Genomic DNA, 24,111 nt, shown 5'->3' on the forward strand with positions numbered 1-24,111 from the left:
TCATACGAATAGAACAACGTGGCCTTCACTGTTTCGCACCTTCACGGACACGAAGTTCGTGAGAACCTCCGTGGAGTTCATGACGAAGCCTCAGTTGACTAACCGTTCTCTCCCTGAGAGACGCCGGGGCTTGGGGGGGGGGGGCGGTTGGGAATGAAGCCGCCGTGGCCATCGTTACGTGAGCGTCGGCTCGAATGTGTGTCTTCGTTTCTCTTGGGTAAGTGGCTGGGAAAGGGAAGAGCCGTGTCACAGAATCGGGTTATGGCTGGTTGTGGAAGATGCTACTGGAATTCATTCCGGAGAGCTTGTATCATTTTAAGTCCCCATCGGCAGCTGCGCGTTTCAGATGCTTCGCGATTTTACAGCCCTCGGCGTCCTCGGCTGTGCTGGTGGTGGGCACAGAGGGATGTGGTCCATCGTTTCGTCTGCCTTTCCCGCTCCGCCCCACCCCCACCTCCCACCATCGCTGACGGTGCCGAGTGCTTTTTCGTGTGCTTACCGGGCATTCGCGTGGCTTTTCAACTATTTTGAAATTTCTGCAGTGTTTTGTGCTGTATCATTGTTGAGTCATAGAAATTACTCCAACATCTTCACTGCAATACAAGTCCCTCCTCGGACACACGCCTCTAAAATGTATTCTCCCGGTCCGTGGCTCACCTATTAATTTCCTTCCTGGCGTCTTTTGGTGGGCACGGATATTTAACTTTAATGAAGTCGATTTTGCCGTTTTAAAGCTGCGATGGTTATTGCATTTTGTGACCTAGCTACGAAACTTCGCTTACTCCTAAATCGTGAAGCTGTTCCCCCGTGTTTCCCATGAAAACTTCACGACGTCATGTTTGGGTCTGTAATTCACCTCGTAGCAGTTTGGGGGTGTGGTGTGAGGTAGGGGTCGACGTTTTCATTGCTGGTTCCCACACGGATGGCCGGTTACTCTAGAGCCTCTGACGAGCGTTTCCGGGCCTCATCTAAAATCCACCGTCTGCATCGGTTTGGGCCTCTTCCTGGGCTCTCCGTTCCCGTCCGCAACCCATCCGTCGATCCCTGGTGTCCACGTCACCCGTGTGGCCACCACAGCTTGCAGAAAGGACTGCAGCCAGGCCACACAATTCCTCCAACGTTGCGTCTCTTTTCAAGATGACTTTGGGCATCGAGGTCTACGTAAATACGATACAATCGCCTCGACAATCTCCAAAGAAAACGTCTTCGGAGATTTCGGTGGAGACCGTGTGGCTCTGCAGGGGAACGTGAGGGACCCCGACCTTCGGACAACGCTCTTCCCAGCCACGTGCGTGGCCTGTGGCTCGGTTGCTTTAAGTTTCTGTTCTCAGCACCCCGTGCGGCTGTCGGCCAGCCCCGCAGGTGTGTGGCAACCCCTCCCGTGACCCTACACACGGCAGCCACCCCTTCGTGGGCTCTTCACTGCATCCTTTTTGGCGAACCGTCTCTTCCTGTCTCCTGCCCGTGTTCTAACGGGATTGTTAATGTATTTATCTTTTACTGTCGAGTTTTGAGAGTTCTTTATGTCTTTTAGATGCTTGTCTTTGCTGGGTACATGATTTGCAGATATGTTTGCCCACCGGGGAGCTTGCCTTTTCGTCCTCTCGAGAGGGGTACAAGGTGAATACGCCGGATGAGTTGAATTTTTATACCGTAGCAGCAATCAATGTGGGGGGAAAAATGAAATTTACATGACAAATTCAATTTGCAATGACATCAACATTCATAAAAAACTTGGGAATAAATTGGCTATAAAATCTTGTGAAAGGGACTCAGCCAGAGGACTACACAGAGCGAGGCAGGTGGATTACGTGTGAATGTTGTGTGAAGGCAATTTTGACCCGCCTTACCTGATGGGGGGCGACTTCTCAGGGGACCACCCCGGGCGGAGATGAGGGCCAAAGGGTGGGGGTACGCCCTCTCCCCGGTTCCCTGACCTCCCCTGCAATGCCTCCTGCTGCCCACTAGGTGGCGCCCGAGTGCCTGCCATCCTGAGGCTCCGCGTGGATGGCGGGGACCTGAGCAGAGCAGGAACTAGCAGGTGTCTGCTTCCCGCATCTCACACTGTGCTAGCACTTTGCAAATCGAGGCAGGCGATTTTAACAACCTTTTGAAACAGGACCCATTGTCGCCCTGCTTCAGCCTACACCCAAGGCCGCTCGGCCATCCGGCTGGTGGTCCCCCAGCTCTCCTGGCAGGCTCACGACGGCCAGGGGCCTCGCCCTGGCGAGCAGGCGGGTCCGGACGCGCGTGGGTCTGGGCTGCCTCGTCCATCTCTTCTCCCGCCCTGGACAACACCACACTCGGGGTGGCCCCTATGTCTTCGTCCCGTGTGTGTGATCCCACAACACACATACGACGTCGGGGCCGAGTGAACCGGGTCCTCCCAGCTTGGCTTTCTCGTCCCATCTTGGGTGAAAGGTATAAAGAAAAAGGCAACTGGGCGCTTGGGGGCTTCTAACGGGAACGGCAGATCCCTGCGGCCACCCTGCGGCCCCGGCCCCCACACTCGCCCCCTCCATGAACGATCGTCCCAGAACCCCAATGCCGAGCGCACCCGAACGTTCACGCCACCCCATCTGCAGAGTCCAAATGGTCCTCATAACAACAGTGGGGAACGTTGAACTGGCTTTTGCGTCCGGCCCCTCCCGAGCACGACTCGCCTCATCTATCTGACAACCGCTGTGGTTTCATGGTTTCCTGAGGCCGCCGTAAGCGGAGACCGCAGACCGGGTGGCTCCAGGGGCAGGGGTTCGCTCTCGAGAGGCCGCGACTCTGACGTCCGGGTGCCGCGGGGCCACGCGCCCTCCCGAGGCTCCGGGGAGGGTCCTTCCCGCCTCTTCCAGCTTCTGGGAACTCCAGGGGTTTCTTGGTTCGTGGCGAGAATAGTGATGAGCATATGGCTCTTTTTAAGTCTGCTTTGCTGGGACTCTTCATAAGGAATTTCGAACTGAATTTTTAAAAGCCTCCCGAGGCCGGGAGTCACACCAAGCGCTCACCACCTGCCTCCACCCGCAATGCCCCCAGGTGCCTGTGGGCTTCTCTCCCACAAGGAGACGCTCCCCACGGGGCCCTCACGGACCAGGCGCTTGACGGCCTTGAGAAGTCGCGGATGAGTTTGGTACAGGGCGTATGTTTTTCTAACAGTCCTTACTGTTTGCGGACACGTGCTAGAGCAAGTATGAATTAAATTCCACTCTGCCTGGGAGTCGCCGCGCAGCAATGCTGGAGAGAGAGGGCGGAAGAGAAGCAGGATCGGCCGGGAATCGATGGGGGTACCGGGGTTCCTTAGGCTGCTCGATCTAGTGTTATGCATTTTTAAATTTTTCCATAACGAAAAGCTAAAGGAACGTGATAATTCTATCCAATGTTGCTGAGCTTCTCGGGGGAAAAAAGATTATGTATACCTGCAAAAAAAAAAAAAAAAAAAACAGTTGGCAGGGATGTAGAATTTATTGGGCCTATTCTAGACCTAAAGAAGCAAAATATCAACAAGCCACCTCTAGAAAACAGAATGTTTTTTTCTTTTAATTCACAGGTAATTCATTCATTTATTTTTGGATGTTTGTGGCTTCCTCTTCCGGCTGTGATAGAATAATTGATATCACTGGGAACAGGTAGGAGAGATGGAAGGAAAACAACACACCTGCTGAGCACGCCGGAGCGCCCAGGGCCCGAGGCGCCCGCCGCCTGGCGAGCAGGGAGGCTCCGCCGGGGGCCCGGCACCCGCCGCTCTTCCCGGGGGCTCCTGCCCGCTTCTTAGCGGCAGCGAGAATGAGATGCCAGAAGGCGGGCAGGAAGCAGCTGCTGGGAGCGCCAGGCGATGCGCAGCGCCATTCCGCAGCCGCGCGGGGCTGGACAGACGAAGCCCAGCCCGGACGTCGCCGAAGCCGCCGCAGCCCACGAGGGCGAGACCCCAGGGGAACGGGCACCTCGGGGAAGCAGGCCGGACAGGCTGCGCCTCCTCCCCCTTGAAGCATCTTCCGGTTGTTAAACTGCTCGGAGCAAGAAGACGAGAAACCAGCCAGGAGCATCGAAGAGGAGCCTCGGGAGCGGCGCGGAGCGGGCGGTTTTGTCTTATTGAGGGGCGAAGTCTGATTTCGGGAGCTATCGAGAAGGAACATAAAACGCTAGGGTATTCATTGAGGCCCATGAGGGCGAAGTCCTAGGAGAGAGCAAGGGGCACAGCCCTGACCGGGTCAGCGCCACCTCCGGCCGCTCCCACTGAGGCAGGAGACAAAGCGGCTCGTCTCCCCGGGCGGACGACATCGCTCAGAGCCTCCCCAACGGCTCACGTCGGAAATTACCAGAAATCCGTAGGGAAGGGTCATACGTAATCGTGTACAGTACCCGAAACACACTGAAAGTGTCTTTTTAAAACATCGATCCAAAGCAAGCACGAGGAGAGAAATAATAAAAGAGCAGAGGTTCACGAAACTAAAAACAGAAAAAGACAGAGAAATACGTGAAACCGAAGCGGGTTCTTTGAGAGACGGATAAAATTGGCAAACCTCTCACTCGAGTACAATACAGAGCGAGGCCGTGAGCTCTCAGGACGGGGGACGAAACATAGGGCATCACTACAGACCCCACAGACGCTAGGAGGAGCAAAGGGGGGCCACCTGGAGAACTGGAAACTCCCAGACAGAGAGGGACTCCCTGCGGCGGCCTCGCTGAGACCAGAACCTTCGGGCCACGGAGCCAGGAGCCGTTCTGTGCCTCGGCTTCACGCTGAGGTCTTGCTGCAGCCTCTCGCTCCTGGAAACGGCAGGCAGCCCTCCTCCAGGACACTCAGCCTGGCTTCACGCTTCCTCTTTACCGCTCGGCCCCTTGGAATTCCCCCAAACGTCACAGGAATCATGGCCTTGGCCGTGAAAAGATGTTCGTGGGTTTTTATCAAGAATTTCCTATTCTTCGATGGCCGGAAGTTTTTTCCACCTACCTGGTCCACCAGGTTTTTAGTTCAAGATGTGAACATCTATCGGGGAATTTGGGGAGACTTCAGAAAAGGAAATTTCAGCACAAAGCGCCTGAGTCTCCGGGGAGAAACCTCTCCTGGGTTCGTGGCGGTTCTCGCCGTACGTGTCGCGATGAGTGAACAAGTCGTGGGCGCACACATGCTCCAGCCTTGTGTTCCTTCTCACGCCCTACGAGCCGCCCCCTCCCTGTTCCCCTGGGAGACATCTGAGCGAAGGATGCGTAAGCTCGGTTCCTCCTGAAACGAGGATTTGAGTGGACGTGGTTCTGGGGGCGGTGGTCCCAGGAATTGGGGTGAGGCTCTGGGAAGGGGGTGGCAACGTGGCCAACACAAGGGACAGAGACTGAGCTGGTCCCTGCTGGGGGCAGGTGGGATGGACCCACCGGAAGCTTCCGCGGAGTCTGGAGAGCCTCTCGAAGTCGTCCGCCAAGGGCTGACAGAGAAAACACTCAGCCACGGGCTCCGGTCACCCGTCGCTCGAGGGTTGGCCGGTGTGTGACCGCGGCTGTCACAGCTCGCTGGCTCTGCCCGGCTTCCTGCCTCGTGGTGTCAGAGAAGCCATGGGCAAGAGACTTAACACGCGAGGCCGTCCTACGGGCACTGTGGGCACACAGCGACACATCCACCCCTCGTTCCCCAGGCCCTCTGGCGCCCCGTGTTCAGTCCAGCCCGTTACTGACCCTTCACGGGACAGCAGCCGGCTGGAACCTCCCCCGAAGCCAGTGCCCACACCCCACGGCCATGACTGGCATTGTTGCCCGACCCCGGCCACTTCCTGCCACTCCGCCTCCTCGGCTGCTTGCTTGTGGGGGGAGGGGAGGGGTGACCCGGACCTTGGTCCCCGAGACTCTGGGCCTTACTGGGACGTGGTCGTTGCTGTCACCCAGTGGCTCCGTCCACTGCTGCTCCTTGCAAGGCCCTGCGACTGGCTCCTTCTCGTCCCTGCCCGGAGTCCTCGTCCTCACACATGCCTATGTCAGCTCGCGCCTCCTCCACACGGCGGGCGAGATGCTCTCACCGCTCCGCCCGCTGTGAGGGCTTCTGCCCCCGCCGTGCGCCGGGGTCCCCGCCTGGGCCCGTGCGGTGACAGCCGGTCCCTCCCTGCTTGGACCAGCGTGGCGGCCGGCCGCGAGCCAGACCCGGCTTTTCCTCTGTTTTTTGTTTCCAATGAGAGTCGACATTCGATGTTACTCGACGCTACTTCTGGGCGCACGGCACAGCGGTCAGACGTTTACGGACCTTACGAAGCGACCCCCGGAACGTCTCGGACCCGCCTGGCACGGCGCACGGTTATCACGTCACCGACCGCCTTCCCGGTGCTGGACCCCACCTCCCCGCGACCACTTCGCGACCACCGGTTGGTCCTTCTTCATCGCCCCCCCCCTTCTCCCAGGCCCCCGACCGCCCCCATCCGGCAATCACCGGCTCGTTCTCTGTATCTATGAGTCTGTTCCGTTTCGTTGGTTTATTTGTTTTGTTCTTTAGATGCCGAGTGTAAGTGAGACCACACGGCATTTGTCTTTCTCTGTCTGACTTTTCCACTCAGCACGACACCCTCCAGGTCTACCCCTGCCGCTGCGGATGGCAGGATTTCGCTCTTTTTTACGGGTGGGTAATATTCCACTGCACGTACCACTTCCTCTCCACCCATCCATCCGTGGGCGCTTAGGTTGCTTCCATGCCTCGGCTATTTTTCCTCCTCCACCAGCCGGCCTGGGGGACCCCCCTCAAGCCCCTAAGAGTGAGCTAAAGCAGAGGCTTTGGTGACGTGAAGGTCTGAGCCACCTTGTCTTAAAACTCACCGGACCCTTGGGACGTGCTCGGGCCCCAGTGCCAAGTGCTCCGTGTCCACCGAGGACAGGTGGTTCCCGTGCCCACCGACGCCACGACGTAGGGGGCGGGACCACCCCCAGCTCAGGACGCGCAGCTCCGAGCAGTGGTCACTCACTGTCCACGGCCAGGGTCTAGGTCTGTAGCAGGAGCTCCCTGGCCGCTTCTCACAGATGGACAGCTCCGTGCCGTGGGGGGCGCGGCCTTGCTCCAGCCCTCGGGGTTCTGCCCGGGACTTCCTACCCGGACCCACCGGAGATCGAGGAGAGAGGGCCGAGTGCGGGGACCCCACATCTTCACCCCCATTGGACCCCGCCGAGCTGCCCTCCCAGGCGCCCGACTCGCATCCCCCCCAGAATCGTGGTGTTTCTGCCCCCCAATTCGCTACGACCTGCGTCCGACCTCATGTCTCCCGACCTCTGGGGTTGGGGTTCACCACGGCCACATGGCCAGCGGGGCCCAGCACCACCTCACACTTCCGGGCTGGTTCCCTTTGTCGTGGCCCCCGCCTGCTTCTCCACCGAATGACCCTTGTTGGGGAGCCCTTCTCCCCGACAGCGAGAGCGACTGGGTTGGTTGTGTAGTGGGGGCTCTGGATAAAGACGAGTGTACGGCCTTTTTAAATGCGGCGACAATGTCAACCTTTCCCTCCATTTCGTTAATTTATTTTTTGTCACCCGTCTAAGAGATCTCTCTCTCTCTCATCTCTCCTACCTCTTTTATCGGGTCCTCTGAATTTTCTTGCAGCATTTTTAGTTTCGCGCGTCACACTAAGCTTCCCGAGGCCGCCGGAGCACATGTGGAGCGGGCACGGTCATGGCTGGTCCCCAAACGGATAACTGGGAGCCTCGCGGTCGCCCGCTGAGCAGCCCCTCCCCGTTCGCTGCTGGGCCCTGCCCTGGACCACGCGCCGCACCTTGGTGTGAGGCCCACCCCGCCTCAGCTCTCCTGGCCCATCGCTCCTGCTGCGGCCTCGTGACGAGTGCCGGCGGTCCCAGGACCCCACGTCTCAGGCCAAGAGGAAGTGCACAGCGAAGACCCCGGCGGGCAGCCAGCACGGAGCAAGGTCGTACCTAACCCTTAAATATGCCCCCGTGACTCCCAGCGCCCCACCGGAAGGGCCACAGACTGAGGTGAAGTCTGGTCCCCCAGTTCCAGTTTCCGGCTCCTCATAGCAGACGCCCCCAAACGACTGCTCATAAATTCTGCTGCTCGGGAACGCGGATCACGGGGCGGCGGGTGCATCGTCCCTGGTCCACCGCGACGGGGACCCAGCGGGACTCCAGGGCTTCTCCGCTGACTCCAGCCGTGAGGGAGGTAAAGCCACAGGCGAGTGACGCGGCCTCTGGCCGGGGCCAGGGCCGGGAGGCCCGACGGGCTGGGCTCGGCCGGGACAGTGACGTGGCCTCCCCAGGTGGCTCAGTTCCGCCCCACACGGAGGCCCGGGGCAGCCGGCCACCTTACGAGGGGCTCGGGACTCCCAGAGCTAGTGTCACGGAAAACAAGGGGGAGCCGCACACCCCGCGGCCCCCGCGCGTGAGTCCACGGCATCACCTTCGCCATCGCCCGCGGCTCAGGGCCGTGTAGATCCAAAGGGAGGGGGTCCCCAAAGGGAGGGGGTCCCCGTGCCGCCTCGCGAGGGGCGCTGTCGCAAAGGCTGCTGCATGCGTTAAAACCGCCGTACCGCGGCTGGTCGTGGACACTTGTGATCACCGGGAGGCGCTTTTTCTGCGCAGACACGAGACCGGCAGCCATGGGAGCCCCCCGCCGGGACCGCGCCCCGCCTTGTAGATTCACGTCCACGGCTGCCCTCAATTCCCCACGATGGGGGGACCGTAGAAAAGGGGGGTCTGGCCCCGGCACGTCCTCATGTCCCTCCGTCTCCCAGGAAATTAGAGCCTGTGAATCAGACTTTCAGAAGCAAAACGCTTCTTTTTTCATAAATCAGATCTAATCAGGCTCAGCGTCTACGTGTCACGATTTTGTGACCACGGAAGGGGAAGTGACAAACCTCCCGGCTTTTTCTGTATGAAGTGGCGTCCAGTGGCACAGCGAGGGCCAGCGGAGGAACGTGAGGACGTGGGCGGAGGAGCAGCCACGGGTGGGGGGGTGGGGCGGCCTCTCGCGGATCGCGGCTTAGGGACCTGCGGCTCTCCCTGGGCAGGACCCACACACGGACCGGAGCACACTGCGTGGGACAGGGAGGCCCGTCTCCGGGTGACCGAGACCTGCCGCCTCACGCTGCCAGCTCCTCTAGCTGCCGGACCTAAGACGCAGGGGTCAGGGGCCGGGAAACGGTCAGCAGGTGGCGAGGGGAAGGGACGTTTCGGACGAGGCAGACGGTGCGTCTGCAGGAAGCCAGTCGCCTGTGGTCAGAGCACGAACCCAGCCCGACCCCTCGGTGCCCGACGGGCAGGGAGGCAGGCTGGGCTGCGCCCTGCGGGGGGTGGGGGGTGACTCCCCTCCCCCGCCGTGGGCCACACGCTCGGGCTGTGGTCACCCTGCACCGCCCGCCCCGCAGGGCGCATGATAAGGGAGCGACAAACATTTTTAAATAATTGAGTAGAACACAGCTCGGCACATCGGGATCAGCTGGGAAGCTTTTGAGAAATATCTAGGGTGCCAGCCCTGGAGGTCGGGGTGCACCAGGCCGGCAGGGGGTCCCCAGGACCCCGCTTTCCTCGGTAACCCATAACGATGCTCGGGCACGGCCGGGTCTGCAGGCGACGGGCGGGCAGGGCACCCAGGGCTCTCTCTGCCCCCGCAGCAGCCCCAGCTGGCCTGAGAGGCGCTTTGCTGTCATCGGCTACATGGAGTGACACCGAGAAGCCTTGGTCATCCGGCCGATGAACAAACTCTGTCCTACGACCGCTGGGAAGGAAGGCACAGAACCCCAGGGTCTTCCAGGAGGCGACCCTGGAGGGGCCAGGCAGCGCTCAGGACCGCGGGGCCTTTCCCTGTGGTAACAAGTCTGGAGGGTCTGGGCGGAACCCAGGTTAGATCTGTCCCCAAGTCCCGGAGGCTGGAGTCCAGCCAGGACCCGGGGCGTCAGAGTACCCCGTGACTCACCAACGTCCTGGGAGGGACGAATGACCCAGGCTGCCCACAGCGGGAAAGGACAGAGCGAAAGCGGGCATCGAGGAGGACCCCTGGCCCCAGCCCCAGGCCCCCGCCCTCCCCCTGCCGCGGCGGGAAGCTCCCGTCTGCGCTGAAGGCGGTGACCGCCGGGAGGGTCACATGTCAGCGACTGCCGCGTAACAGATGATCCCAACACCCGGGGGCCCGGGACGGGACACATGTTCACTGTCTCCCACAGCTTCTGAGGGTTCAGAATTTGGGATCGGCTTTGCCGGGGGTGGGGGGCCGGCCCTCAGGGCACGGAGCCAGCCGCAGCGCAGCGAGGAGTCACTCGTGGGCTCGGCCCCCGTCCTCCTGCACTGCCTCACCTACCCCTCTGAGATCCCTGCATCTCTGGACAGGGGCAGACGCCGCCCGCTCGCCCCTGCCCAGCCCGAGCCACCCTTACCGACCCGCATCCCTCCCCGGCGTGCAGCCACATCCCCCTCGCTCCGCACGAGCCGGCCCTGCCGCCCGCCCTGGGACGCTGACCACCGGGTCCTAGCCTTTAACTCCAGAGGACGCCAGGACCCAGGCTGGCTGTGCTTCACGCTCGAGCCCACGGATGAGCGTGAGCGGGCAGCTGAGGTCCCAGGAGAGGAGCCTGGCGGAGAGCCTGGCCTCACTCTCCGGTCCCCTGCACCCTCTGACCTCAGGCCGGCTCCTCAGTCAGGAGAGGGAGGCGACGGGGTCCAGGAGGCCGGCCCGGGGCCAGTGCCCACGCGAGCCCCACCTCCAGGACCCCAGGACGGCCCAGGGCTGTGCTGGCCAGGGCGATGTTCCCAAGAGCAGGCCCGCTACAGCCCAGGCAGCCAGCGCTCCCAAGAGGAGTGTGGGACCCACCTCGGGGCCCCTGAGGAGGGCTGCCGGTTGCACCCGTGTGTTTAAGGACACGAGGCAGCCCACCGCCTGGAGCCAAGGAAGACGCCCGCCACCCCACCGAGTCTGGACGGAAGCTTTAAATCATGTTTTGTTTTCGTGACGTGAGTCCGTTTCACTCCTCAGCTCTTTAATGAGCTCAGAAGCTGGAAAGACTCAGCAAAAATATTCAACCTGAAGCGTGACGCGTGCGTGCGTCTTGCCGACTTTCAATGGGACCCCAGTTCTTCCAGAAGCCCTGACATCGCCCGTCTCTGGAAGACCCTCCTCCGCCCCCGCCCGGCAGCGACGCCGGCCGGTGGGGACCGTGGGGGTTCACGCAGCTTCCCCGCCACCGGCCTCGTGTGCCCACCAAAGTGGGCTGAGCTGGTTATTTCCAGAAAGTGTGTTTTTATAGGAAAAAACAAATTCTTTAAAACTCTTTTCTCAGACATTGAAACTATAATCAAAGCACCAAGAGGCCACACATGCCAAGTCTTCACCACACGTCGGGCCCGGGATCCACGGGATCAAACGCGTAACGTGCGTGATATCACGGAGACCTCGCGAGTGGGAAACTGAGGCTTCGGGAGGCAGAGACCCCAGACCAGGGCCCGCAGTGGAGGCGGCGGACCTGGAGCTGGCCAGGGGGGTGGGCTGCCCTCGGGAGGGGCCCGGCGAGACCCCGGCCTGGGAACCAGGCCAGAAGACGTGAGCGCTCAGGCCCGGTCCGCTCGGCCCCACGGTTCACACACCTGCCTGCGTGCCCCTGCCTTTCACTCTCTGAGGCCCTGCCTTCCAGGCCACGCTGACCTGAAGGCACTGTCCCTCCGGGGTGACCAGCTCCTCGGGATGGCGAACCACGGCCCAGAGCTCGCTTTTCAAATGCAAACCCGCCAGTGCGGAGCCCACCCCACCCCACCAGGCTCCCTCTCCCGCTCCAGCCCACTGTCCCCTGCCCTAATCACCGAGGGCAGGTCCCAGGCAAACGGGGACAGCCCCTACCGCCCAGAGTCCCTGAAACAGTTCAAACCGTCCACACCGCCCACCCCCGCCTGCTCCTTCCTGCGGAAACCACAGGAAAGGCTGCCGCCCGCACGCCCGCGCCCCGGCCCCCCGGCCCGCGGACAGCTGTGAGAGACGTTCCGCCTGCTCCGTGACGGTGGTCCCCACGTGTCCCCTCGCCATCCCTGATAACAATAACTCGAACGTGGAGACGTCCCCTCACCCACAAGCCTTCTGCAGACGGGCCAGCCGTTGGGACGGCCGGCCGGAGCAGGAGCACCCTCCCCGGGTCCCCACGCCCCATCTGCCCCTGGGGGGCCCTGGGCGACCTCTCGTCTCCCTCTGGGTCTCCGAGTGAGGTCGATTTTGACCCGAGGCCCAGAGGGGACTATGTGAACAGACGGGGTGCGTGAGGGGCCCCCGTAGCCGCCCCCACCCCGTTTTCCTCAGTTCCTCCTGAGGCGTGTTCCTCACTGAGTCCGAGGCGTGACAGGGGCCGTTGTCCACGTCCGCAGACTAGGACTCTGGGGACAGAGCAGCATGCTGACCTGCTGAGGCCACAGGCCTGGGTTTGGGTTGAACTGGTGGAAATGCCCGTTGCGTGGGTCAGTAGTGGTGGGGCACTGGCCGCTTCCTGCGGTGGAGCCCCCCCTGTGACACGCTGGGACCTGGTCACCCAGCTTCACAGGCAGCTTGGACCGCCCAGCTGTGGCACAAGCTCAGGAGGGTGCATCTAAACAGACAACAGCTCACGGTGACAGCTCAAGGCCGGGGTCCCGACCCGGGCTTCCGAGGGCGCAAGGACAGCCCAAAGCTCCGACAGCTCGACCCCTCCCCAGCCGCCGCGGTCTGCACGGCCTCGCACGGCTGTGCACGCTTCCTGTGCCTCGGTTCCCCCGTCGGCAAGCCAAGACGAGCAGGTGGCCGGCTCAGGGCACGTGAGACGCTCCATGGACGGCCCTGGGAACATGCCCACGTGCGATGCCACGGTGCCCACGTGTGATGCCACGGTGCCCACGTACAACGCCACAGTACCTGTGCCCTGAGTGGCCGTGACAAGGACCACAGCCAGGTGGCTTAGGACACAGACATTCACCCTCGCCTGCTTCTGGAGGGCAGAGGCAGGAGGGGAGGGGTCGCAGGGCGGGCTTCCTCTGGAGGCTCTGGCGGAGGGGGGAGGGCGATGCTTCCTGCCTCCTCCAGGTCCCAGGACTCCAGGTGCCCCTGGGGATGTGGCCACACCCCTCCAGCCACCGCCTCCATGGTCGCAGGACCCCTTGGGGAGCCTCTCCTCTCCTTTCTCATACCAGAACCCCTGCCATGGCAGTTAGAGTCCCCGGGGAATTCAGGATGATCTCATCTCAGAGCCCTTACTGCCTTCCGCAAAGGCCCTTCCTCTTAGGAATGCCACACTCACGGGGACGTGGCTTTCGGGGTCTTCATCAGCCCACGAGGAGCATCACACAGGTTTCGCTGCTGCAGGTCTAGCTGACACCCCGGGTGGGGACACCTCTCTCGAAGGTACGAGGAGAGCGTTGGGTGTGCAAGGCCTGCCGATGGCAGGGCACAGGCGGGGGCTGCAGGGGGCACGGGGCGGGTGCATGGGGGGGAGGGCGGGGCAGGCTGGGTGACCCCTGAAATGGGGGGGGGCCGCCCCCGAGGACACCGAGCGGAGGCCCCAAGGCAGCTGCAGGGGGAACCAGCCTGGGGCCTGGAGGACTCGCAACCACCCCGTGTCCCCACTCTAAAGCGACCGTGTACGGGGCCTTGGCCCGGCCCCTCGGGCTGCGCTGAGGGCCACTCGTCCACGGGGGTCGCTGTGCGAAACGACCTGAAGCCAAATCCACCGAGACATGAGGACTGCAGCATCCTCAGGGCACGGCTCCTCCCTAGTGGCGCAGACGAGCCCTGGGGTCCCCAGGACGCCAGGACAGCACCCCCAAAAGGGGCGCCTCGTCGGGAACACCTCAGGGCGCGTGGTTCTGAGGAACAGAACTTGCAAAAGTATTTTAACTCCAAAGACTGCGTGGACCCTGGGCCCCCAAGCGTGAAGCAGGCGGTGGGGGTGGGGAGGGGCCTCGACCCCTCAGACCACCCACAGCGGCACCCACCGATGACCCATCATCAGGTCCAGCCCCGAGCCAGGCACCGGGCTGTCCACAAGTGGTCAGTCGAAGGAGAGGGGGAAACTGAGGCGCAGGGGAGTCAGGTGCCTCTCTCAAGGCCACGCAGCAGGAAAGGGTCAGGCCGTGGCCCACGGGCCCCACCCCTGCCTCGCACGCACCCGCACCGCACGCCGAGGGACGGGGGGGGGGGGTGCAGCTGGCACCGCAGTGGCACCACCAGGACATGGGGCCCCCGGGCAGGCGGGACCCCGTCTGCCGCTCCCTCCCATCCACGCAGCAAGTGGGGGGCACTTGCCACCCAAGGCTGCAGTCCCGGGGGATGGGCCGGGGAGGGCCGGCCACAGGACTTCGCTGAGCTCACTGCTGTGGCCGGGACACCCCTCCCACTTCCTGGGAACTGCCCCCCACCCCCCACCCGCCAGGAGCAGCACTGAGCGCAGCTGAGCAGGTCTGAGAGAGACGCCCAGCCATCCGTCAGCAGGTGAGGAGGTTCCAGCAGGTGAGGAGGTTCGGAGGCCCTCATCCGCCCCATCCGCTCCCCCAGGCCCACCTCCGGACACCCCCTGAGGACGTCTGGCTTCCACCGGGAGGGACATCGAGGTACGGGGACGGGGACGGGGCATGCGGGGGGATGCAGACCGAGGGGCAGTTTTCAAACCCTGGATCCAGGTCCCCCTTCAAGTGACGGGACAGGTGGGCCCTTTCTGAGTGTCCCACCGCCCGCTCCTCCCCCTCCTCCTCCCCGAGCACAGCCCCGCCCCCCACAGACCTCCCACCGCCCCTTAAGTCTGAGCGAGAGCCCGGACAGCCCCTCTGCTCAGCTCCCTCCCTGGCCATTGGGGGGTGGAGCGCCAGACAGGGAGGGTCAGTGCAGCCCGCACCCCCGGCCCCCATGACACCAGAGGCCAGCCTGGCTGGTGGGGGGGGGCGAAGGATGGGCCGCATTAGGCAACCACAGAGATAATTGGGGTGCCTGTGAGGCGGGGTCGGGGGGGGGGGGGAGCGCGGGGGTGGAGCTTGGAGCCGCTACAGGAGGCGGGGCCCAGGTAGGTGGGGAGGAGCTCAGAGGGATCTTCCTCTGCCTGTCTTGCTCCGCCCCTCCCCGCCCCCTGCCCTCCCCTCAGCTCCAGGTCCTGCGGGGGTGGGGGGGGCCCCAGCTGCATCTCCCCAGCTGAGGACAGGACCGTATGGGTCCTGGGTGGGGGAGGGGGCACAGGAAAGGCCAGCCTGCTCCGGGACCCTCTGCTGCCACAGCCACCCACCCCACCCTCACCCCCTGCTGCCCACTGCCCACAGCAGGACCTTGCTCCTCCTCCCCCCTCCCACGGCCATGGCTGGCCACCGCCCAGCGGACCCGCGGGCTTAGGGTGCTTAGCAGGAGTCAGTCCTGACCCTCCAGGGTTCGGGGGGGGGGGGGCCACGCAGGGTCCCTGAGGGAGGAGGGAGCAGGTCCGCACGTGGGTCCCCCTCGCCTGCGCACAGCTGTGCGGCCCCTCGCCGACCTCCGTGGCTCAGCGTGCGTGGGGGCCCCGCGGTCTTCGCTGCACTTAGCCTGGCCGTGCAGCTGGGGCAGCGTCTACGCCCCGGGCCACCGGTCAATGTCACCGTGCGTCAGGCGTCTTGGGGAACCCTCCCCTTACAAAGAGGCCGGCCAGGCCAGAGCTCAGCTAGGAAGTCACCAGAAGCGTGGCCCCAAGCTGGAACCATGCCTGCCGGCTACACCGGGGAGGACCCCCTGCAAACTGGGGCGACGCCCCTACCCCCCGCCCCCGCCCCTCCCCGCGGCGGTGAATGACCGCAGCGATGCCTGTCGCTTCCTCCCAGAGCCCGGAGTCCCTCCTGCAGCGCCCGGCGGCGGCATGCTCTCCAGCGCGGCTTTCCACCTCGGGCTGGCCGTCAGCCTCGGCGGGCTGCTGGGGAACGGGCTCGTCCTGTGGCACCTGGGCCTCCGCATCCGGAAGGGGCCCTTCGCCGTCTACGTGCTGCACCTGGCCGCCGCCGACTTCCTGTTCCTCAGCTGCCACGTGGCCTTCTCCGCCGCGCAGGCCGCCCTGGGCTCCTGGGACGCCCTCCACTTCGTCGTCCCCTTCGTCGGGTTCGCCGCGGGGCTCTGGCTGCTGGCGGCCTTCAGCCTGGAGCGCTGCCTGTCCGAGGTCTGCCCCGCCTGCTACCGGAGCTGCCGGCCGGGCCGCACGTCGGCCGTCGTCTGCGGGCTGCTGTGGGCGCTGACGCCGCCGGCCGTGCTGCTGCCCGCCCGCGCCTGCGGCCTGCTGCGCGCCGCTCCGCGCCCGCTGGCCTGCCTGCGGGCCCACGCGGCCAGCGTCGCGTGGCTGCTGTCCCTGGCCTGCGTGGCCTGTGGCGCTGGGCTGGCGCTCTTCGTGTGGGTGGCCTGCTGCTCCCCGCGGCCGCGCCCCAGGTTCTACGGCGCCGTCCTGGGCTCCGTGCTCCTGCTCTGCTTCTGCGGCCTGCCCCTCGTCCTCTACTGGAGCCTGCGGCCCCTCCTCGACCTGCTGCTGCCCGCGTTCCCGCCGCTGGCCACGCTCCTGGCCTGCGTCCACGCCAGCGCCAAGCCGCTCATCTACTTCGCGGCCGGCCGCCGGCCCGGCAGGCGTGAGCCGCTGCAGGTGGTTCTGCAGAGGGCCCTGGGGGACGCGGCGCAGCTGCGGGCCGGGGGGCCGTCCCTGCCCATGGGGGCCCACCGCCCGCCCCTCGCCAGGCCCCACCCCACCCTAGGTCACTTGCCATAGGACCCGAGGGGCTCATCCTGACCCCCACGGGGAGCCCGTGGGAGACAAGGGAGGCATGAGGAAGCCTCCAGGACAGGGGCGAGGGTGGGCACCCCGCAGCCAGAGCCCTTGTCCCCATCTCTCCCACCTCATTCCCCCACTGCCACCAGCTCACACGAGGGAAAGCTGAGAGCAAGCGTGGGAGAGGGGTACCCGCCGAACACCACGTGGGGGGCTGTCCTCGCACAAACACGAAGGCCCTGCTGTCAATCTTCCATGAAGTCATCGTGAATTCCCTACTACTAACCCAACACCCCCACCCCCACCCCACCCCCACCTCCGCTAACGCCACCGCCCCCAGGGGCTTCCCAGCAGTCCCCGCACTGGCCACCAGGTGGCGCCGCTTCCCCACGCTCACCCCGGCCAGCGGCCCCTAGGCCTTCCCAGCAGTCCCCGCTCTGGCCACCAGGTGGCGCAACCTGACGCCCAGGAAGGGGACTGCATCCCCATCCTCACCCCTACCACCACCCACTGGGCATTCCCAGCAGTCCCTGCACTGGCCACCAGGTGGCGCCGCTTCCCAACGCTAACCTGAGCCACCGCCCCCTGGGCCTTCCCAGCAGTGCCCACACTGACCACCAGGTGGCGCCACCTGATGGCCAGTGCGGGGACTGCTTCCCCTTCCTCACACCTGCCACCGCCCCCTGGGCCTTCCCAGCAGCCCCCAAACTGGCCACTAGGGGGAGCCGCTTCGCCACCCTCACCGCCCCGCCCACCGCCGCCTGGGCCTTCCCAGCAGTCCCTGCACTGACCACCAGGTGGCGCCGCTTCCCCATCCTCACCGCCAACACCGCCCCCTGGGCCTTCCCAGCAGTCCCCACACTGGCCACCAGGTGGCGCCGCTGCCCCGCGCTCACCCCCGCCTCCGCCCCCTAGGCCTTCCCAGCAGTCCCCGCGCTGGCCACCAGGTGGCGCAACCTGATGCCCAGGAAGGGGACTGCATCCCCATCCTCACCCCCGCCACCGCCCCCTGGGCCTTCCTAGCAGTGCCCACACTGGCCACCATGTGGCGCTGCTTCCTCAGGCTCACCTGCGCCACCGCCCCCTGGGCATTCCCCGCAGTGCCCGCACTGGCCACCAGGTGGCGCCGCTTCCCCATCCTCACCCACGTCACCGCCCCCAGGGCCTTCCCAGCACTCCTCGCACTGACCACCAGGTAGCGCCGGTCCCCGACGCTCACCCCGGCCAGCGCCCCCTAGGCCTTCCCAGCAGTCCCCACATTGGCTACCAGGTGTCGCCACCGAATGGCCAGTGCGGGGACTGCTTCCCCTTCCTCACTCCCGCCACCTCCCCCCCGAGCCTTCCCCACAGTCCCCGCACTGGCCCCCAGGTGGCGCCGCTGCCCCACCATCACCCCCGCCACCGCCCACTGGACCTTCCTAGCAGTCCCCGCTCTGGCCACCAGGTGGCGCCGCTTCCCCATCCTCATCCCCACCACCGCCCCCTAGGCCTTCCCAGCAGTCTCCGCTCTGGCCACCAGGTGGCGCCGCTTCCCCATCCTCATCCCCACCACCACCCCCTGGGCCTTCCCAGCAGTCCCCGCGCTGGCCACCAGGTGGCGCCACCTGATGCCCAGGACAGGGACTGCATCCCCATCCTCACCCACGTCACCGCCCACTGGGCCTTCCCCGCAGTCCCCGCACTGGCCACCAGGTGGCGCCGCTGCCCCACGCTCACTCCCGCCACCGCCCCCTGGGCCTTCCCAGCGGTGCCCCACACTGGCCACCAGGGGGAGCCGCTTTGCCACCCTCACCGTCCCGCCACCGCCGCCTGGGCCTTCCCAGCAGTCCCCGCTCTGGCCACCAGGTGGCGCCACCTGATGCCCAGGAAGGGGACTGCATCCCCATCCTCACCCCCGCCACCGCCCACTGGGCCTTCCCAGCAGTCCCCGCACTGGCCCCAGGTGGCGCTGGTTCCCCGCGCTCACCCCTACCACCGCCCCCTGGGCCTTCCCAGCAGTCCCCGTACTGGCCGCCAGGTGGCGCCGCTGCCACGCGCTCACCACCGCCACCGCCCCCTGGGCATTCCCAGCAGTCCCCGCGCTGGCCACCAGGTGGCGCCGCTGCCCCGCGCTCACCCCGGCCAGTGCCCCCTAGGCCTTCCCAGCAGTCCCCACATTGGCTACCAGGTGGCGCCACCTGATGGCCAGTGCGGGGACTGCTTCCCCTTCCTCACTCCCGCCACCTCCCCCTGAGCCTTCCCCACAGTCCCCGCACTGGCCACCAGGTGGCGCCGCTTCCCCCGCCACCGCCCACTGGGCCTTCCCAGCAGTGCCCACACTGGCCACCAGGTGGCGCCGCTTCCTCATTCTCACCCCTACCACCGCCCCCTGGGCCTTCCCAGCAGTCCCCGCACTGGCCACCAGGTGGCGCCGCTTCCCCACGCTCACCCCGGCCAGCGGCCCCTAGGCCTTCCCAGCAGTCCCCGCTCTGGCCACCAGGTGGCGCCGCTTCCCCACGCTCACTCCCGCCACCGCCCCCTGGGCCTTCCCAGCAGTCCCCACACTGGCCACCAGGTGGCGCCGCTTCCCCATCCTCACCCCTACCACTGCCCCCTGGGCCTTCCCCGCAGTCCTCGCACTGGCCACCGGGTGGCGCCGCTTCCTCGATGCTCACCCCCACCACCACCCCCTGGGCCTTCCCAGCAGTCCCCGCGCTGGCCACCAGGTGGCGCCACCTGATGCCCAGGACAGGGACTACATCCCCATCCTCACCCACGTCACCGCCCCCTGGGCCTTCCCCGCAGTCCCCACACAGGCCACCAGGTGGCGCCGCTTCCCCCGCCACCGCCCCCTAGGCCTTCCCAGCAGTCCCCGCTCTGGCCACCAGGTGGCGCCGCTTCCCCATCCTCATCCCCACCACCGCCCCCTGTGCCTTCCCAGCAGTCCCCGCGCTGGCCACCAGGTGGCGCCACCTGATGCCCAGGACAGGGACTACATCCCCATCCTCACCCACGTCACCGCCCCCTGGGCCTTCCCCGCAGTCCCCACACAGGCCACCAGGTGGCGCCGCTTCCCCCGCCACCGCCCACTGGGCCTTCCCAGCAGTCCCCGCACTGGCCACCAGGTGGCGCCGCTGCCCCACGCTCACTCCCGCCCCCGCCCCCTGGGCCTTCCCCGCAGTCCTCCACTGGCTACCAGGTGGCGCCGCCTGGTGGCCAGTGCGGGGACTGCCTCCCCGTCTTCACCCCCGCCACCGACCACTGGGCTTTCCCAGCAGTCCCCGCACTGGCCACCAGGTGGTGCCCATTTCCCACCAGAGTCCTCCGAAAGCCACAGAACGGAGGCGCTTGGCTCAGTCCTCGCCACCGCACGCCCTCCGCCGACCCGACCAAGCGACCAAGCATCCAGGGCAGCGTGCGGCCCGCAGGGCGCTCCTGCCCCCGCTCGCCCCTCGCCCCCCACCCCGGCCGGCAGAGGGTGCTGCCCGCCTCAGCCCCGAGGTTCCCCTTATGGAGATGTACGTGTCACTGACGCCAGGCTGCTTAGCTTTCAAAGTACAGATCATTTCATGTGTTTTCTGGTGATTTAAAAATAAAGTCATTCATGGCCAGCGAGGACTCTCCAGCCCTGCAGGGAGCGTTGTGGGGAGAAGCTGCCCCGGCCCCCTGGATCCAGCGGCCGACTCCCGTGAGGAACCACCCCTCCAGCCACGTTTAATCGTTTTTTTAACAGAGGCTGTAAAAAGGCTGATTTTCACCCAGATGGAGACATTCTGCACGTGCTATGTGCAGCCTGCTGCGACTCGGCATTTCACAACCACGGGAGAATCGCCTTTTAAAGCCAATGTTTTATTCCAATAGAAAAGTAACGGGTGGTGGCTCCTTGTGGGGACGCTTGTCACCTCCCCACACAACCAGAGACACCCCTCGTGCACTCCCCAGGGCGGACGTGATTCTGCCCAGGCCGAGTCCGCTGCCCGGTCTCCCCACACGGTGCCCTTAGCACAGACAGGGCGGTCCCTGCAGTGGGCAGCACGGTCCCCACAGACTCGGGAACGGTGGGTGAAGAACCCACGGCCCGCAGGTGGGAAGGGGGGCAGGGGGACCTTCCATTCTTGTGACGCTCCATGCCGGACCCCGAGGAGTGGTGTGGCCTGGAAGTGGGCTCGGGAGACCGTCGGAGTTGGGGTACCCTAGGATCGGTTCCACCCTCGGCCCCAGGAAACAGGAGCCATCCGTTTTTGTGTGCTGGCTGGGACGGGCGGGCAGGCAGGTGACAGTGCCTGGGCCGCGTGACAGACAGGCCTCTCTAGACAGATGGGGAGCCGGGGCCTCTGGCCTCGGAACCACAGCTGAGGTGTGAGGACACCCACCTGAGCCCGGACGAGCTGCTGAGGATCCCCGCTCCCGGAGAAGCACGTGGCCGGCTAGAAGGACAGGGAAGGCCACAGGCCTGGGCTCTCCTAGCCACCTCCCTAGCCAAGTGGCCTCCAGTGAGTCCCCTGACGGCTCCTTGCCGGGTCCTCCATGGGAGGCGGAGCGGCATCTCGTTGTTGGACCCTGGGAGGAAGCCAGGCAGGGCGGCCAGGCCTCACGGGGCGGACAGGGCTGAGGGCCAGGGCCGGTCCCCACTGCTGGGCGGCCCCCCGCCTGCCCTGACCGCGGCACTGCCCGCCGGCGACCCCGCTCCCAGCACCTCCCGCCCGGCCACCGGGGCCTGTCCCCGCGTCTGTCTGTGCTGTGACTCCAGCAGCGGGCGCCATGTTCTCGGCTCCCCTGGCTCACACCCGCCCTGGGTGACCGCCTCCGTCCCCACCGCGGGCTTCGCTTCCTGCGTTCTCATTTGTCACTTGCTAGTGTCCACTCGTGGGGGCAGCAGCTCCATCGGGGGGGGGGCTTGGCCAGCGCTCGTGGAGCGGATGGCCAGGCGGGCGGGTGACGGCACGAACCGTGCGGTCCAATGGCCGAAACGGAGTGCTGCTCACCGAGATCGGACCCGGCTGGTCCCGGGTTCTGGAACCTTCCCGGCCGGCCGAGCCCTGACCGCTCACCTGCAGCCTGAGCGGGGTGTCAGGTAGGGGAGGGGCCGGCTGCTCGCTGCAGAGAGCAGAGGCCAGATCCCCAGGCCGGTCGACAAACATCAGTGACCACTCCGTGTGGGGCCCTGGACGGGAGCGCGAGGTGTGGCCGCACCGCGGTGGCCCTGTCCCCAAGGAGCCCGGCGTCTGGAGAAGGGGCGGCACATGCACACGGGTCAACGGCGGCATGGAGGGCGTGCGAGCTGTGCAGAGGCTGAGGGAGGCGCCACCTGTCCCGATTGGCCCTTGACAACCCCGGCGACGACTGTGGCCTTGGTGCCATCAGCGCCTTTTTTACTCGCTGGTGAATGACAAACATCTGGTCGCCCCAGGGTGAGAAAGCAGAGGAGGCTTCCAGGAGGAGGTGTCTGTGCTGAGCTACACAAAGGTAGTGCAGGGTGAGGGGGAAGGGCTGCCTCAGAGGAGGGCGCGGGAAAGGCCTGACGCGCGGGCCTGTTTCGTTTTTCCCACATGGGTGTCTCGTCGTTTTAGTGGCGTTTGTCGAAAAGTCTTTCCTCGTCCCATCGAACTCCACGGGCGCCTGGACTGTAAGTCCGCTGACTGCGGTGGCCGCTCTGTCTCTGGACCACGTGCCGTTAGCCCAGTCTGTCGGTCCCTCGTGCCAACACCGCCATCTGCCTCCCTTAGCATCCGTCACAGGAAGTCGTGACCTCGAGTGGCTTAAGTCCAACGATTTTGTATTTCTTCTTCAAGATTAGCATTACCGTGTACATTTTGGAATCAGCCTGACACCTTTTCTTCAAGAGCCTCCTGACAGTTTGACTGGGATGGCACTGAATCTTCTCAAATGTTCGTAGACGTTCACGGGGAACCAATGTCTTAACATGACGGAGTTGTCCAGCCAGAGAATGTGGCCGATCCGCCCCCGCCCCTTGATTTCGGCCTTCGGTTTCTGCCAGCTGCATTTGTGGGTGTTAGTGTCGATGTCTCGTGCATGTTTTTAAACATATATTCCTGGGTATTTGAGGCGTCTTGATGCTGTATAAAATAATCGTTAAATTCTATTTTCTGGTCGTTTGTTGATAGTTTATTGGTTTCCACATCAACCTTGGATTTTTTACATGGCCGAAGGGCTATCCTGCCAACTTGCTAAGTCCCCTGATTAGTTCTCATCATCTTTCAAAGACGGCTTAGATTTCCTATGCACACGATCCTGCCGTTCGCAGATTGAGTTTTACTGCTTCCTGTCTGGTCTTCACGCCCGTTACTTCCTTTTCCTGGCTGACGCCGCCCGAATCATGGTCACGTGGTAGATAGGGAAACCCTTGCCTCCATCTCGGTCTTAGGGGCGAAGGTCAACATTTCGCCATTAAATGTGATGTCAGCTGGGGGCTTCTGTATGAGCACTGCCTCGTGTTGATGTATTTTCTGTCCGTTCGCAGCTGGAAAGGGCGAGAAGGAGCCCCGGGCCCCCGGGGGCTCTGATGAACAGGCTCCATGGTGTGGCCCCCTGGACCTGGGGAGCCCTGACTCCCCCAGGCGAGCTTGTGGGCCCTCCAGCAGGCAAGGGCACCAGCAGGTGGCCTGTGGCAGAGCTGACAGCTGGGCGGAGCAGGCCTGCAGGAGGAGAGGAGGCAGCCCCAGAGCCATGATTAAGGACATTTGGCGGCTTCCTGTGGGGAGCCAGGCCCTGTCTGGCCAGAGAGGCCTGGGGAGCCAGAGCAGACAGACGGGGACGTCCCAGCAGCCACCTGGCAGTCTCCTCCCCATTAGCGCCTCATTAGGAGGCTGCTTAGCATCTGCTGACCCCTCAGAGGAGCCTTCCCAGAGGGGATCTGAGGACAGGGTTGCCTCCCTTGCCCCTCATGGGCCTAAACTTCCACCGTGAGCATCGCGCTTTGGGGGCGATGCGGGATAAACCGATTTACCGCCATCTTCATCATCTTCATTTCTCCTACTCGAGGCACCCCTAACTGCGAGCAAGGAAGAAGAAAGGCAAGAGGAAGCGCCGCCTCAGGCCTCTCCCACCCTCCGCGCCTCAGCCCACCCATGGCCTGCCCCACGCCCGCCTCCACGTGCCTCGGCTCCCTCCGGGGCCCGTGCACACGTGCAGCCTCCCCCACTGGACAGGTCCCCAGGTTCCGGGGATTTGACCTCAGCAGTCTCTACATCCTACCCCGGCACCGGCCTCCTCAGCAGGTATACTCACCTGTTGGCAAGGCCAGGTGAGGAGAGCATGGGGTCATGAGCTGTGTTTCTAACTTGGCGCTCCCTGTACTGGGCACAGGCCTGCTCGGTGCTCGGTTGAGGCTGATTAGAAAAGAGGAGGCCGGGAGGGAATGGGAGAGGAGGGCGAAGAGAGGGGAAAGAGGAAGGAAGGGGGCAGGAGGGAGAGACATCTGAAGACTCTTGGCTGAAACTCCCAAATTCCC

The 24,111-nt window shown here is 64.5% G+C and overlaps 1 protein-coding gene across 1 annotated transcript; it reads left to right on the plus strand.

Annotated features, from left to right (window-relative positions):
* Positions 1 to 15,512: 15,512 nt before the first annotated feature.
* On the plus strand, positions 15,513 to 17,576 carry MRGPRG (MAS related GPR family member G). Its single transcript, XM_036221618.1, has 2 exons — positions 15,513 to 16,630; positions 17,186 to 17,576. The coding sequence occupies exons 1-2, from the start codon at positions 15,513 to 15,515 to the stop codon at positions 17,574 to 17,576; spliced, it is 1,509 nt and encodes a 502-aa protein (XP_036077511.1).
* Positions 17,577 to 24,111: the final 6,535 nt, after the last annotated feature.

The sequence above is a fragment of the Rousettus aegyptiacus genome, unplaced genomic scaffold (genome assembly GCF_014176215.1).
Source record: "Rousettus aegyptiacus isolate mRouAeg1 unplaced genomic scaffold, mRouAeg1.p scaffold_m13_p_5, whole genome shotgun sequence".
Lineage (NCBI taxonomy): Eukaryota > Metazoa > Chordata > Mammalia > Chiroptera > Pteropodidae > Rousettus > Rousettus aegyptiacus.